This window comes from Crassostrea angulata, chromosome 3, assembly GCF_025612915.1.
Source record: "Crassostrea angulata isolate pt1a10 chromosome 3, ASM2561291v2, whole genome shotgun sequence".
In the NCBI taxonomy this organism is placed as follows: domain Eukaryota; kingdom Metazoa; phylum Mollusca; class Bivalvia; order Ostreida; family Ostreidae; genus Magallana; species Magallana angulata.
The window spans coordinates 31,062,669-31,078,022 of record NC_069113.1 but is presented as its reverse complement, the minus strand read 5'-3'; the positions used below and the strand labels follow the sequence as shown (position 1 = coordinate 31,078,022).

Genomic DNA, 15,354 nt, shown 5'->3' with positions numbered 1-15,354 from the left:
TATTTTGTAGCAATTAACTTTGTCGGTGTGACATTCAATCTTTCGGACTATTTCTAATTATTGTGTAAATTAACTTTTTCGGACTTTGTGTTAATTGCTACAAAAATTAGAAATAGTCCGAAAGATTGAATGTCACACCGTGACATAAGTACGTACTGTTATTCAGGTAGCAAATTGAAAGAGAGGTGTTATTGACCATTTTCAAAGATATCTGGAATATACAAATGTATATCTTTTTTATATCACGACAAATTTTGCTTTTTTTTCTCTTCCTTTGAAGCCAACGATTCTCAGCGGACAGTTGTCGAATTCAAAATTTTTACTTCTGTCTTTTTCCAACTGTGACATGTGTGCATGTATGATTGCCAGATGCTTCAAAGGTTTATGCTACAAGGGAATTGTATAAGTTAATGGGACTGTATATAAATAAGAACAAAGTGAACTTTACAAGAAACAAAACTGCTGCTCATCTTCTTATATAATGCGTAACAACTAAATGGGTCCTCACGTGATCACAAATGGTCTACACACAGTTCAAGAGAGGAAAACTTTAAGTGTCTATAATAACTATATTAACTACATTACTTAGTTTATGCTGCATGACATAAACCCTCCCTGACAGCACATAATTTGATTTAATAAGTATTTTATTCAAGTATATAAAAATACACGTACATTGAATCGGATCGAACAGAAGGCACAGTGCCTATAATTTATGTTCTCTCCTAAAGCATAATTAAAGTCTTATCATTTACTGTATATGTTATGACAATATGACAAACCAGAGAGAGAGAGAGAGAGAGAGAGAGAGAGAGAGAGAGAGAGAGAGAGAGAGAGAGAGAGAGAGAGAGTGTTCGAAAGTTCAAACTATACATGCACATCACTCAGTCATAATAGTACATTAAAAGCATCGGTATGAAGAAACTGAACAGTGTTCAGAGGCTTTTTTTCCGAAGATGGGGGGGGGGGAGGGAGGGTTATGAAAATTAATAAATTTCATTGAAGGTTCGAACTGCAAGTGAAACATAATTTTTCTCTTTCAAGTCTCTTGAGTCCTGGGTGATACTAATACGCATGGATGACCAAACAACGGAGGGGAAACCTCCAAATCATCCCCGATGACTTCCGCATTGATGTAGAGGTTGGGATTAAGCAGAGTCACACAAAAGGAAACTGAATCACAACTTGCCATAGCCTGGGAGTAAACGGTCCCCGACGCTCTCATCCCGTGCATGGTTCGCCATGGACCTGAAGATTGTGCTTGTGATTTTGGCCTTTCTGGTTGTGTCAGGTAAAGTTGCTGTAATTATCATTGTCATTTGGAGGGGTTGTCATTTGGAGTTTTTATATCATTTGTCCACCTTTCTAAAAATATAATATGCCAAAGCATACTGTTCTTTTATAAAGCATTTGCACAATCAAGCTTTGGTTTTAAAAAAAAGTTTCCTGGCTTAAAATTGATACATTTTTCAAAAAGTAGGTCTCTTGCCCATTATAATTATGAATTTCACATTGATTTCCTGTTAATGTTGCTAATTATAAAACCTATATTAACAAAAACGTGAAATATATCATCCATCATTTGATTAACCACGAACAACAGATAAGTACATATTTCACTGCATCGTCGTCATCGTCATTACATCACCATCATCATGTCATCACCTCTCTCTCTCTCTCTCTCTCTCTCTCTCTCTCTCTCTCTCTCTCTCTCTTACCTCTATCTAAGTTCATACTATTTGCATTCTGTGTATTTTCTCCTACTGTAATTGATTACTCTAGAGAGAAGCAAATATTGTTTCAATGCATTCCCAAACACGGCTCTCTCTCTCTCTCTCTCTCTCTCTCTCTCTCTCTCTCTCTCTCTCTCTCTCTCTCTCTCTCTCTCTTTATACATGTTCGCGCCGCAAACCTCATACTTTTGTCCTTGCAAAGATGAATATGGACTATAACATATGTACAGAAACAAACAAAAACGGACGCACGATTACACATATATTACATGGTATCCTCTCTTCTGTCACACCGGATGACATTGTCTCAACTCATTATGGCGCTTACTCAATAGATTTCGGAAACTCAAGCTTACGTCCCTGCTTGTACAAACATGTAGTCTATAGGCCTTCTTGAAAGTGTTTCCGATGGGACCAGTGGAAGGAAGGATTTTATTGCAAGTGAGAAAAAAGAGTTAATCGTCGTTTACTATTTGCAAGTTACGACTCTGACAAAATTGCGTAACAGTACTAATCTGATAAGAAAGGGGGTGTCACTGTATATGTAGTTGTATATACATGTATGTAAATATATTTAATTGAGCACTATATGTGCAGTATGCTATTTGTGAAATTGAAATGAGAATTCTCAACTCCCACCTAAGGAAAAACAATCTTTTGTATATTATACTTATGGAAATCGCTTACATTTGAAAGTAGTTACTAGATAATATGATGATCATCGAAACTTTTTTGAAAATTTTTTAATTGGATTATCGGTACATATAGGAAGTGAGCAACGTTAAACTTATTTTATATCTGGACTTGCTCTCATGCAAGTGTTTGTACATTCTAGAATATAATGAAACCTATCAAATTCTGAATGATTTGTAAATATTTTTCTGATTTCATTTCTTCCAGTAATTTGTTTTACAACGATTCAAAGAATCTTTTTGACAAAATGATATAAAGTGGGTTAACCCAAAAGCATTAATAGAGAGTACGGAATGTTTCACGTAAAGAGACGTTCATAATATATAATATCTAACATCATTTTGAATGGCTTAGACGTGAAAGCGATAACGTTTTACAGGAAGTGTCTTATTTTTTATAACTCATATATATACATCAGTACACAAGTTCATACATATATACATGTAGATCAAAGTGTTCCATTATCCATTAAAGTTCAAAAGATTGTACACACACACAGAACAATTAGTTCACAAAATGGATCTACGCGGAAACGTGATCGCTTCGATCAATTAAGTGTTTGGTTGGTTTTTGTTTCCCCCTTTCCTTCAATTTTCATCAAATATTCTTTTATTTTTTCTTTGATAAATGGAAGTGGGAGAAAACGTTCTTTTAAACTTAATTAGTACTGCATTCAACGCATACGATATATTCAAATCGTGAAAGCTTTTCTATAAACTATTTCACAAAAATCGCAAAAAAGTTTATGAAATTTGGATAAGAAACAATTTTACGGAAATATTATCAAAACCGATTTGGTTTGACTTTTCCTATAGCGTCACGATCATTTCTGTCAGCTACGTCATGCATAAATTATACACGCCGCCGGTGTGAAAACTATATGATTGGGTAACTCCTATTTTTAGGCCGAGTTATTAGTATACGCTTATGCAATGCCAGAGCACAGGGGCTTGGTTGTTGGATAGTGAATTTCCTAATTATTTGTTCCCGAAGAAAAAAATGATTAAAATTGGTAATCTTATGTGTATTTCTGTGTATTGCAATAAACAAATTCACTGAAACCCCCCGTTTCAGTCATGTTAAAAAAAGTGTATTCAATGTACATAAAAAAAAGTACTTTTTTAAAATGTACATTGAATACACTTTTTTAACATGACTGAAACTGGGGGGTTCAGTGAATTTATTCATTGCAATACACAGAAATACACATAAGATTACCAACTTTAATCAATTTTTTCCTCGGGAACAAATAATTAGGAAATTCACTATCCAACAACCAAGCCCCTGTGGTCTCTGAACCCCCAATCACCCGCTCCATACATGAACACTGGTTTGTTTACATACATAAAAAATACAGTTCTTGATCCGCTTTCCGAGTACGGTTAAAGGTTGTTTAATAGGAGAAAGTTTCGGGGCGGGTAAAGCTACAATTATTAACAGTAGTAAACTAAATGAAGAATTATTTAAATGGATTATTTGCACAAAATGTGGTATGGTATGATGTAAATATTTTTAAAAAATAGTGTTATTTTTATACGCGGCAATTTATTGCCGTAAAGTTTTTTTGTACATGTAAGTATTGTATGCACTGTCGCTTTATATTTTCTAACCCAAAATTTATACACAGAGCTACAGCTATATATGTTATGTACCGTATGTATTGTTTTATCACAAGTGTACACTTTCGAAAAATAGCCCAATTTCGACAGTCACGAGTACCCATGTGAATTTTTCATTCTCTGATATGTTGTTGTTCTGTCCGTGCATAATTTAGTCTTAGTTAACCAGCAGCCAATCAGCGATAAGCTGAATCCACCAATAAAAAAAGTTGTGGTTAAGGTGCAGGTATTGTTTATGTATGACGTAGCTGAAAAAGTTGAACGCGACGCGATCGGAAAAGTCAAACCAAATCGGTTTTAGTAATACTAGTACTGCGCTATGATTTTCAGAAACTTATTTCTTACAAGTTTACTGAATTGAATACAAAATATGATAAGAATTATTTTGATTTCGAAAACAATTTTTCAATTTCACATGATTTTTTTTTAATCTTGTCCAATTGTTCAGCTGACTTAGATGTCGGGTGGGGCTTAGTAACTGATTACCATTGATTTCATAATCACACTCGGTGCAATGGGAAGCACGGACTTCGGACTCTATACCGGTTTTTTACCAGTTCGATTTCAGAAAGTTTATTCAAATATTGTTGACGATTTCCAGAGAACAATCGTGTGTGTAGACACGTACAATGAGCACTTGAAGCCATTAAATAATTAAGGGATGTCAGTGTCAGTATATCAGATTTTTTTTCTTGCCAAACATCATTTATAACGTCTTATAAGAGGAAGAGCCAGAGAGGATGAAACGAGTACTTAGTTCTATAGATAAGCAGTGGCGTAGTTCATTACGAGTGTCGATCACAGTGTCAAATGTACAGAAATTCCAATTGACAAATGCTTCAAACGTAGAATACACACTATGTAAATAAATACCCCACCATGCACCAAATGGAACACTAAAATGAAATAAGACACGACAAAGTGGACTCGTGCACAATGCACCGTCTTCACAAAGCAGTGCCAGTTGTTACGTAATAATTAGCATTTGATATTGGGAGGATCGTGACGAGGGCTTGGGGGAAGGACTGCATAATAAATATCACAACACCGGTGACTACTATTTAACTTAGTTTTAGTTCTAGACTGTCCTATTGGCAAGGGTGTTGCATCGTTGTCAAAATTCACACAGCACGGAATACTATCTATAGCTACATGTACTGTTACATGTAATATGCAAGTGTTTCCTCAATGGTCGACTTAATTATAACCGAAAGGACGTTGACTGAAGGTCATGACAATTTATAATTATCAATGCATGACCAAAAAAGTGCACGGCTGATGAACGAATCACAAAAATGACTGAATCTTAAGCCCTGGAACCCTTCCTTTGTAGCTTAACCGAACCCTTAGCTGTAGCTAACGTGAGCTGTATTAATTTTCAACTTGTAAAAGTCGTCTGGATTGTAAACTTTAAACCGATGGGCAAACCACAAAAATAAGCATACATCTCCTTGAGTAAAAGATTTCCCTTTTTCAAACGAAAGGGCACACCTTCAGTCTCTTAAAGAGAGCTAACGAGGAAGTATAACAAAAACGGGGCTAATATGTAGGCTACTCTAATAAAAAATGCTTAAGCTAACAACGAAAAAAAAATTGAAATAATCATTTTAATATTTAAAGATGATATGATCTTTGAACAGTTCATTCATTCATTCATCTTTTATTTCCACGAACGAATACAAGTTGCAAGATTATTGAAAGTTTACCTTGAACAAGCATGAAAGATCCCAGCTAACAATGCTGTATCTATGTATCTACTTGGATAAATGTTTTATGCAGAGAAAACAGTTCCATGGACTATGAAGTATTATATAAAACTGTCTTGCATGCTGTAGCCTTTATGTTATAATTTTCTTTTGTCTGTCATTTAATTTCATTTTTTCTGTATGCCAACATGGTGATGTCAATAAACCATGTTGTGAGCCGCGTTCTAAAACGTGTACATAGGCTGTCACTTAAATGCGAGGTCAATTGGCGGCATGCAGTCAGAATATACCCTTGTTTTTTTTTCTTTTTTAAATACGGGGAAGGAAGGGACAGCTTATACCAAATACATTTAGCTTTTAGTAAAACCTTAACATTTCATGTGAAATTCATGACTCCCACCCCTCCGGCGCCAGAAATTTTGGATAAAAACTGTAAAAATTGATGCAAATAAAGAAAATTCTTCTCTACAACTTGACTTTCAGCAGAGAAATTATGGAAAAGGGATAAGTCTGTTTATTCATTATTTTATTTTATTGGGGGGGGGGGGGGGTGACAAGTATGGCCATAAAGTGAACATTCAGTTAAGTTGCTCTTGAGCAATTTTTTGTATGATGTTAACGTTTAATTAGTGCAGATTTCATTGGCACTTTTGATAAAGAAATACGGTAATATTCTGACACTTATAAATCCGACATTTCATATTTATCAGCTGTTTATCAATTTTGATCTTAAAGTCTGCCCCAAAGTCAACAGATTATGAATTAAGCTGTTATTTCTCAGACACCTTGTCGGTCGTGTAAACTTTTTTCGACCCCCCTTCCCCCTTCCCCACAAAAAAAAAAAAATAAAAAAAATAAGTATATATATTCAGAAATATGTCTCTGGTATATCAGTGAATCAGGTTCATATCCGAATTTTTTCAGACCGGGAGCTATAGCTGCAATAACTGAATAATGTAGTCCTCTCCCGATTTTTTTTTGGGGGGGGGGGGGGGGGGGTCGGATATAAAAAATCGGAGAGGGCTATTTTATTGCTGCTATTAACGTTAGTGAATGGGAGTTACCTCCCTTCATACGGTATTGGCGCCATTTTGTTCAACTTTGTGGCTGTCCTCAGCTGAGACAGATTTATTTTGAAATTTTCTCTGACCAGTATCAGGTCTCTTATTTTTACAGACTGCCAGGAGGAGATAGAGGAGGAGAGTCCCGAGCTGCACCCACTGGATGGCTACTTCAACAACCTGTTACACCCTGATTGGGGGGCAGTTGGTGAGTACAACATCAAGTAAGCTTTTTCAACTTTTCCCCCAGACTGAAATACATACACGCAAACATATCGCAAACCACGGCCGATATACAGTTATAATATGACCCTCACCCATTTTGAGTTGAGAGTACATGCACAGTAAAGATCACAGAGAAGAAATTTGTGAATTTTCAGGTGGGTACAAGAAATACAATTTTGTTTGCCGGGCGGTTGGGGGGGGGGGGGGGGGGGTAGGGTGGTGTATTTTACTTTGTAATTTTTGATAAGAGTTTTCAGGGGTTGGGGTATGGAGCCTCATTCATACTTCCAGAACAAAGTTTATCTAATACAACTGGTTTAATTGTTGATTCATTACATCTCAACAATGTTTGAATAATATTGTTGCAACTTAAAGTCCTTGTATGAGCCCGTCCTATGATATCGTGGTAGTTAAATCATTTTGTCGAAAAATCTATCGATACGGAAATATTTCCAGAAACTAATGTTATTGTGCGTTTCCTCTATCATATACCTCAGTGATATTCAGCGTGTCTCCGTTTACTATGTCTAAAATTATCCCGGCGTCAAATGTCAATTTCAGCGCGCGTTACTATACTAAAGTAGGAATACCGCGATACCATAGAACCCACGATATCATAGAAAACAAGTATATAGGTCAGAGTAGACCTATCTATTGTAAATGAAAACTTACAGTATTGAGGACAGCTATATACAATATTGCATTTGCACTCTAATAGTATTACCAATAAAAATTGTTTCAATACCTCTCTCAGACACGGTTTTATTGCGGAAGAGCCCCCCAGCCTATGCTGATGGAGTGTACACGATGGCGGGTCAGAACCGACCAAACCCCTTTGACATCAGTGAGAGGGCCCACAGATCCAACGTAGCTGCATCACTGGGCTCAGCCAGGGGGAGAACAGCCATGCAGGTGTACTTTGGTAAGATGTTCACTGATGTAGACAAGCAAGAGCGGCTCTTATTGTATTAAACTATCAAGTTTAAGTTTGTGGAGAAAAAAAGAGTCAAACCTATGATCTTCTTATATTTTTTTTTATTGCAGTGTCAGAAATATTGAAAACATGTACATTTTAAAAGTTAAATTATTAATACATGTACTACCATAGAAAAAAAGTCATGCCCTGTATAATCTCACGAATGCAGTGCACTGTGGAATCATTAAATTTCATGGTGGCTTAATTTTTGTGGAATTCGTGGGTACCTCTCATCCATGAATTAACATCCTCCATGATTTGTTTAATAAATAAGAGTTATAAAATCATGGTTTCTTTTGTTGGTATAAAATAATTCATGAAATTACGTCCCCATGAACGGAAATATGACTTTATAACTCTAATTTATCAATTCCTGAAACAATCCACCAAAAATTGGCCCCCACAAATTTTAATGATTCCACTGTATAATGAATAGAAACATTAATTCTAGCTGTGGGGAAAATGCTGATTTCATTCAGTTTCTATTCAGATTTCTGATGGCAAATATGACAGTTTTAGTCCTTTGGAGCACTGAATGGATTAATATAGCAAAAAAAAAAACCCCCACTACATTATAGTTGTTGGGAGCACATCAGGCACTTATGAAAACAAATTCAGGGTTTCCGCAGCTAGGCATATTCACAAAACCGTCCTGTAATGAACTAAAGGGTAAACCCTGGCACTGACTGGTGCAAGTAGGAATGTGGCAGTACATGTGCCATACTTAAATCTTTATACATATTCTACATCAGAAGCTCCTAGGTTGCCTATGACCAGAGTGTCATCTCCAGACCAGTTATTTACTATCTGTAGTATATTAGTTTCTCTTGGACTGTTCTGTTAATGGTGGTATAGAAAAATAAAGCGGCCATTGGTTCGGTAATATTTGTACATGTAGCTATCCTTTCATTATTTTCATGTTTAGAACATGTACATCTCATTACTGTTTGGTATTCTACAGGACAACAAGTTGTGGAAGAGATCATGGACTCCCAGCGCCCAGGGTGTCCCAGAGAATACGAGAACATTCCGGTCCCTAAAAACAACACCCTCTACAGGAACAGCGAGGCATTCAACTCGGCCACGGACACGGTTTTCATGCCTTTTCCAAGGTCAAGATTTGACCAAAGAACTGGGCAGTCTCCTAGCAATCCACGACAACAGGTAAAACATTGTACACACAACATTCATATATGAATTGTATGCGGAGTTCTAATGCTTCATTCTTATGACTATTATGCAAAGAGAATAAATTACTCAATGAAAAATAAATAATAAAAAAAAAAAAAAAATTGTTTTACTTTTAATTAAAAATAAAAACAGCTGAATGAGATTACCCCATATCTTGATGGGCAACTAATGTATGGACCAGCCAGGACTTGGACTGATGCCATCAGGGAATTTCGGGGAGGGAAACTTCTTGTCCTTGATCCCTCTAAAGGTGTACGGGACAGTCTTCCAGCCATCAATGATATCCGTCTGCCCTTTGCCAACCCTCCCAATCCCCGTGAGAATACCAGAGAGAGAAGACTCCTTCCAGTGGCCAGATTTTGGAGTGAGTTGACTCAAAGCATACTTTGAAAGACCAGAGGTCCTTTTGTTCCTTCCGATACCATCTATCCTTTTTTATACTTATTCAGTGGTATAGTTTAAATATATTATCATGATTTTGTCGCAAATTCTGATGCAATCTGCTATTATTATTCAGGATTTGGAAACCCCCGAGCTATGGAGAACCCCTTTCTCCTGTCCTTTGGAGTATTGTGGTTCCGATGGCATAATTACTGGGCAGAGGAATACATTAAGATGAAAAACATTCAAGAGAGCGATCTGGAAAAATATGATGAGCAAATATTCAACTATGCTAGAAAATGGGTGGTAGCTAGTCACCAGGTTGGTCCATTTAATGAAGTTCCAGTTTTCCTTTTATGGATAAAATTGATTTCCTAATTCAGTTTTAGCTCAATGAGGCGAAAAAGGTGTCAAGTGAGCTTTTCATATCACTTTTTGTCTGGTTTGCAACTATTGTTCAAAAATTCTGAGTGTGCTTGTATTTGTGGGTGATATGTATATGAATAGGTAGATAAAAAAAAAAATTGGAAACTTTATAAAATTAAACAGAAAGAAAAAATGGTGAAGATAGGGTTCATGTTGGGGCGATACTGTGGTTTCATTAATTTTCAAGGGTATCAATTTTCGTGGATAAAGTTAAAATCACAGTTTCAAGGATACGGAAATTCGTGGCCAATGACCCTATCAATAGAAAATGTTAATAGAAATTACACTTCAATGGACATTAAATTTCATGGATCAACTTAACAACGAAATCAACGAAAATTGGTATTCAACAAATATTGATGAAACCACAGTATAGCCTTATAAGTATATCAATATGTATTGCAATAAATCTTAGTCTTATTATAGAATTGAAGTTTTCTATTGAAAAAAAAATTATTAGTTTATTCATAAATTGGAAAAATTTGTTTTTGACAATAACTATACACATTAGTATTTAACAACAATATTGATATAGTCTTAATGTATTTTTTAGTTTCAGATATCTGATCCTTAACTTTGATATGAAATATATCAAGATTGAGAAACAGTTTTTGAGTACATATATTATACCCTGTCCCAAGATATTTATGCATCACATTTTCTTAAATTATTTAATATTCATAAATACCTCAGGTCTCGAACGATGTTCATTAAATAGTTTTAAAAAATCCCAAGATTTCTGTTTTGTAATGCCCCCTGTAGCTTGTCAGGGTTCAATACAGGCTAATAATAAAAAATTTACGGGGATTTTACATGGCAACAGACATGAAACTAAAATCGTCTAAAATTATTTATTCAGTATTTCATGAAGATAAATAACATTGCACATTTGATTTCAACAGAAAATAGTGATGTATGATTGGTTGCCTCGGTGGATTCTAACTGCAGAAAATTTTACATCTGTATCTGATGACAGCAGATTTTACCCAATCAGAGACCCCAAAACAAACGACCCTAGAAGGCCAACCTGTGGCGAATATGGTAAGCGATGAAGTCAAAGGAATAATGACTTTTGGTCTAAAAGAAGTGGTAGTTTGCATTATTTTTTTTTTTTATTCTGCTTAAAACTTATTTCACTCCTGTCAGTTTCTTGTCAGTTTAAAGGAATAATGACTTTTGGTCTAAAAGAAGTCGTAGTTTGCATTAATTTTTTTTTTTTATTAATTCTGATTTTAGATACTTATTTCACTCCTGTCAGTATCTTGTCAGTTTCAGCCACTGTAGATTTTGACCAATCGATAAACGGGGTGTCTAGATTTCAGTCTGGCTGTTTCTATAGAGCTATGAATTAAATTATCTTTAAGTTTCCATAACAATTAGAGGAAGTAATACTTGGTAGATGTAAATATTTTTTAAATGAATACCAGGAGATCAGAAAATTAGAATGGTTATAGTGACATGATACTATATTGATAACTTAAGGGAATCCTGAGAAAGGGAGAAAGTGACTTAAGACTATTTTGAGTCTGACATTTCAGAGTTTATATTCCTAAAATTAATGATTATTAAAGCTGACATTATTATTTCATATCTAAGCAGTACTTCCCTTTAATATATGACTTTCGTTATATTAATATAAGTCGTTGAGTTCTATCGTTATGATCCTATAGCTTCACATATCCTATATAATGTGGAGAGCACTATTCATGCTTCTTTGCATTCAGGTATTCCATTCATCCGAACATTTTACACTGGACAAAAGTATTTGTAGAAAAAACATTTTCAACAAAAATAATATGAAAACCATTGAACTGGTAAGGAATATTCAATGAAATATGTAACCAAAAAGAATGAAAACCAGGCACACATATTTAAAAAATCCTGGATCATTGTAAATGATGTTGCGTTGTTACTATCAGTTATCTACTGTGTAGGATGAAGTGCGGCAGCAGCGCAGGGCTACAAGAAGATTTTGATGCTATGCACTCTGTATGAACAACATAAGTGTTCGATGTACATGCACTGTAAGGCTGCTCACCATATATTTATGCAAAATAATGCGGATACCTTGGAAATTCAAAGAATAAACCTTTTATCTTTCATTAATTGTAGTTTCCTTTATTCTTTTTTTTTTTTTAAAAACATATTGCTACAATGTGTAGTTCATGCATTTAGAAGTCTGTACAACATGAATGCCTCGATTGGAAAGCAAGTTCCGACCATAACTTTCTCGACTGGTATAAATACCCCAGTGGCTGACGAAGAGTGATAAAACTAATATGGCAACCAAATGCTTTATGAATTCATGTCAGATTTGAATTGGCATTCTGTGGATCATTGAAAATGTCGGTGACTATTAAGGCTTTTGGGCCTCTGCAGTGGAAACACTAAAGTAAAGAAGGTTGGTTAGCTTTTCAATATTTTTTTTTATTTTTTACAGTTTACAATCCAAACATTCATCCTGGTATAACAGCAGAGTTTCAGACAGCTGCCATGAGATATGGACACACCCTAGTCACTCCTGGCCTATGGAGAAGGTATATAGAGAATCATCATTGGTCCTTCAATACATAACAAGTCCAGATACTGTATACAGGGAAATATTCGCCCCCCGTTTTATTTTTCCCCCTTTTGCCCTCGTCAGTGTGCCATATGAAGACTGGGCAAATTCCAATGTCTCAAATTATCTTTTTTTAAGCAAGTATCCAACTGTGTCTGGGCCAATTCAAGATGGGGCTAAACTGTTTGCAAGTGTAGAGGGGCAAAAATTACACAAGGCGAAACTAACCCAGTATACAGTATATGTTATAGGTAGACTATAGAATAAAAAAAATAAAGTAAATAGTTTTGAAGGCAGTCACATTGTGTGAAAATGCTATTATGAAAAGGGTAATAATTTTTCAAATGAGATTCTGGCTTTGGATTTGACACCCAACCAACTTGATGTCCCAGTAAGGTTTATAAAATTTGTATTTTATTTCTAAATTGAAAACTCTCTCTGGTTTCAAAAAAAAAAATAATTCATGTACCTGTACTACCCATATACCCATATATAGGACAGGTAAAATAATCCAAGCATTTTTGTCAGAGTTTGTTTGCATAATCTTGAAGGGCATAAGGGAAAGTGTCATGTCAGTTGATAAATTTATCCCCATCTGAGAGGGTTTGTTTTTATTAGCTCACCTGAACCAATGGTTCAAGTTACCATTTTTGATCACCTGTTGTCCATCATATGTTCATCCATTCATCTGTAGAATGAATGATTGATTCAATTGAATGGATTGAATGATTCATCTCTAGAATCAGTGGGCCAAATTTAAATGAACTTAGTACAAAGCATCCTTATGGGAAAGGGATTCATCATTTTTAAAATAAAGGGTTTATTTAAACCTTTTCAAAGGGGAGGTAATAATGAAACATTGATAACAGGGTGTGAGTCTTGAAAATCTTCTCAAGAACCACTGCACCAGAAACACCAATATTAAGTATTTACACCTAGGCTTAAAGGTATACTGAAGATTCTAAATTATTAAAAGCATGACCCTTGGGCCAATACTGGGGCTTCAAGAGGGGTTCAACGTAGAAATATATTCCGGAAAATGTTAAAAATTTTCTCAAGCACAGTATCTTTATTCACAAGTCCTGGTAGGTCATAGGAAACTTATTTTCACTTTTTATCATTCTTCATGTTTTAAAAGAGTTTCATCTTGAAAATTTCTTGAGATTAACATCTTCCTAGTAGGTAAATCAGGGAGACAAGATATTTTTTGGCTGTGCCTAATGAAAGTGCGAAGTACATATACATTGATTTTGTTTGAATAGAGGCCGGAAAGGTGCTGGTGGCCTTCAAGATAATTGTAATTGGTTCCCAACCAATCTAAGGCTACCTAATCCCCCTGTGCAGCAGACACATGGATTGAGACTTTGCAATGCTTACTGGAACTCACAGGTAAATGTTTTATATTCTTTTGATAAGTGAATACAGTTGACTGAGTGATCGATCAATTAGTTGATGATATAATGACAGAATTGAATTCCAGTTTGAATTATGATATTTACCCGGTATTATAGAAGATTGGTAAAAACATTGTCTATTGTCAATATCCAAGACTGGAATAGACAAAAGTCAAAAGCAGAAATTGTATTGGTATTTGTAAAGCACTAATTAAAGAAAATTATTTTAAAAAATTCTGATTTATTCTAATGATATTTTTTTTTTATAAATGTGTGTGCTGGCCAAAAATTGTTTGCTATGGTTACAATGAAGTAACTTATTCAAAATATTTGACACTGTGTGTTTTGATGACCAGGAGGCAGTGGAGGATGATTTAGATGCCTTATACAGAGGCTTAGCCTCAACCCTGGGGGAGAAAGAGGACCACATCATGGTGGAAGATTTAGCAGGTCAGGAGTTACTGAGAAAATAAGACACAAATTTTCACTATCTGATATTCCTAAAGACTTAGATGTTGATGATTTATTGTGAAGAAGAATGAATTAATCTGATTAAGCCCAGTAGTTTAAACCCATTACTGAGTACCAGGTAGATTGAGGTAATTCTGCTGTTTAATCATCTGCATTTAGGTTTAATGTACTGGTATTTATTTTGAAATGAAAACCAGCAAGTTCACCGTTTGTTTTATTTATCTATTGGGCATTTCTTTATTTATCAATTAAGGGATATCAAGGGGCAACATGAAGATTGTACATAAACATCAAATGTACATAAAACATTCAATAAACTTATACAAACATATTTGCTGATATAGCGGGACTCATGCAGCTTTATTCCGGACAATACCTTTTAACATATTTACACTATTATATATATTACACTAATATATTATTAGCAATTAATGTAAAAAAGTTACAAAAATAGTGAATTGGCAATGGCTTATTATTAATATTTTACAAATATTAAAATGCTAAAATAAAATGCTAAAGTTGTCCTCTGTATAAGTTATAGACTGTTTGTCCTTAAATTCGATCTCCATTAGGGAATTGATTACCATAAGTTTTATCAATTAATGGTTTCAATTGGTTTTTAATACTGTTCCTTGCAGGTCAAGTGTTTGGTCCCTTGGAATTTTCCAGACGAGATTTGGCTGCATTGAACATCCAGCGGGCAAGAGATCACGGACTGACAGATTATCAGACCATCAGGGAAACATTTGGCCTACCTCGCCTTAACAGCTGGAAGGAAATTAATACACAGAATAATGACACTATGAGGGTATTAGCCTTCTCCTTGCTAGTATAGTTTTAAACCCTAGAAGCTGAAACTTTTTTTAGTGATGGAATACATTTTGACTATTTACTTGTTATCCCCTCAAAAAACTTATT

The 15,354-nt window shown here is 35.0% G+C and overlaps 1 protein-coding gene across 1 annotated transcript in view; it reads left to right on the top strand.

Annotated features, from left to right (window-relative positions):
* The first annotated feature begins 1,130 nt into the window (after positions 1-1,130).
* LOC128176036 (dual oxidase 2-like) overlaps positions 1,131-15,354 on the top strand; it is a 25,429-nt gene continuing 11,205 nt past the window's right edge. Inside the window, exons 1-11 of the mRNA XM_052842046.1 lie at positions 1,131-1,291; positions 6,928-7,020; positions 7,792-7,959; positions 8,975-9,177; positions 9,337-9,568; positions 9,722-9,906; positions 10,914-11,052; positions 12,452-12,548; positions 13,834-13,960; positions 14,322-14,415; positions 15,075-15,244. Of these exons, the coding sequence (XP_052698006.1) occupies positions 1,243-1,291; positions 6,928-7,020; positions 7,792-7,959; positions 8,975-9,177; positions 9,337-9,568; positions 9,722-9,906; positions 10,914-11,052; positions 12,452-12,548; positions 13,834-13,960; positions 14,322-14,415; positions 15,075-15,244 (1,557 nt within the window). The 5' untranslated portion in view covers positions 1,131-1,242. The remainder of the gene's footprint in view (positions 1,292-6,927; positions 7,021-7,791; positions 7,960-8,974; positions 9,178-9,336; positions 9,569-9,721; positions 9,907-10,913; positions 11,053-12,451; positions 12,549-13,833; positions 13,961-14,321; positions 14,416-15,074; positions 15,245-15,354) is intronic.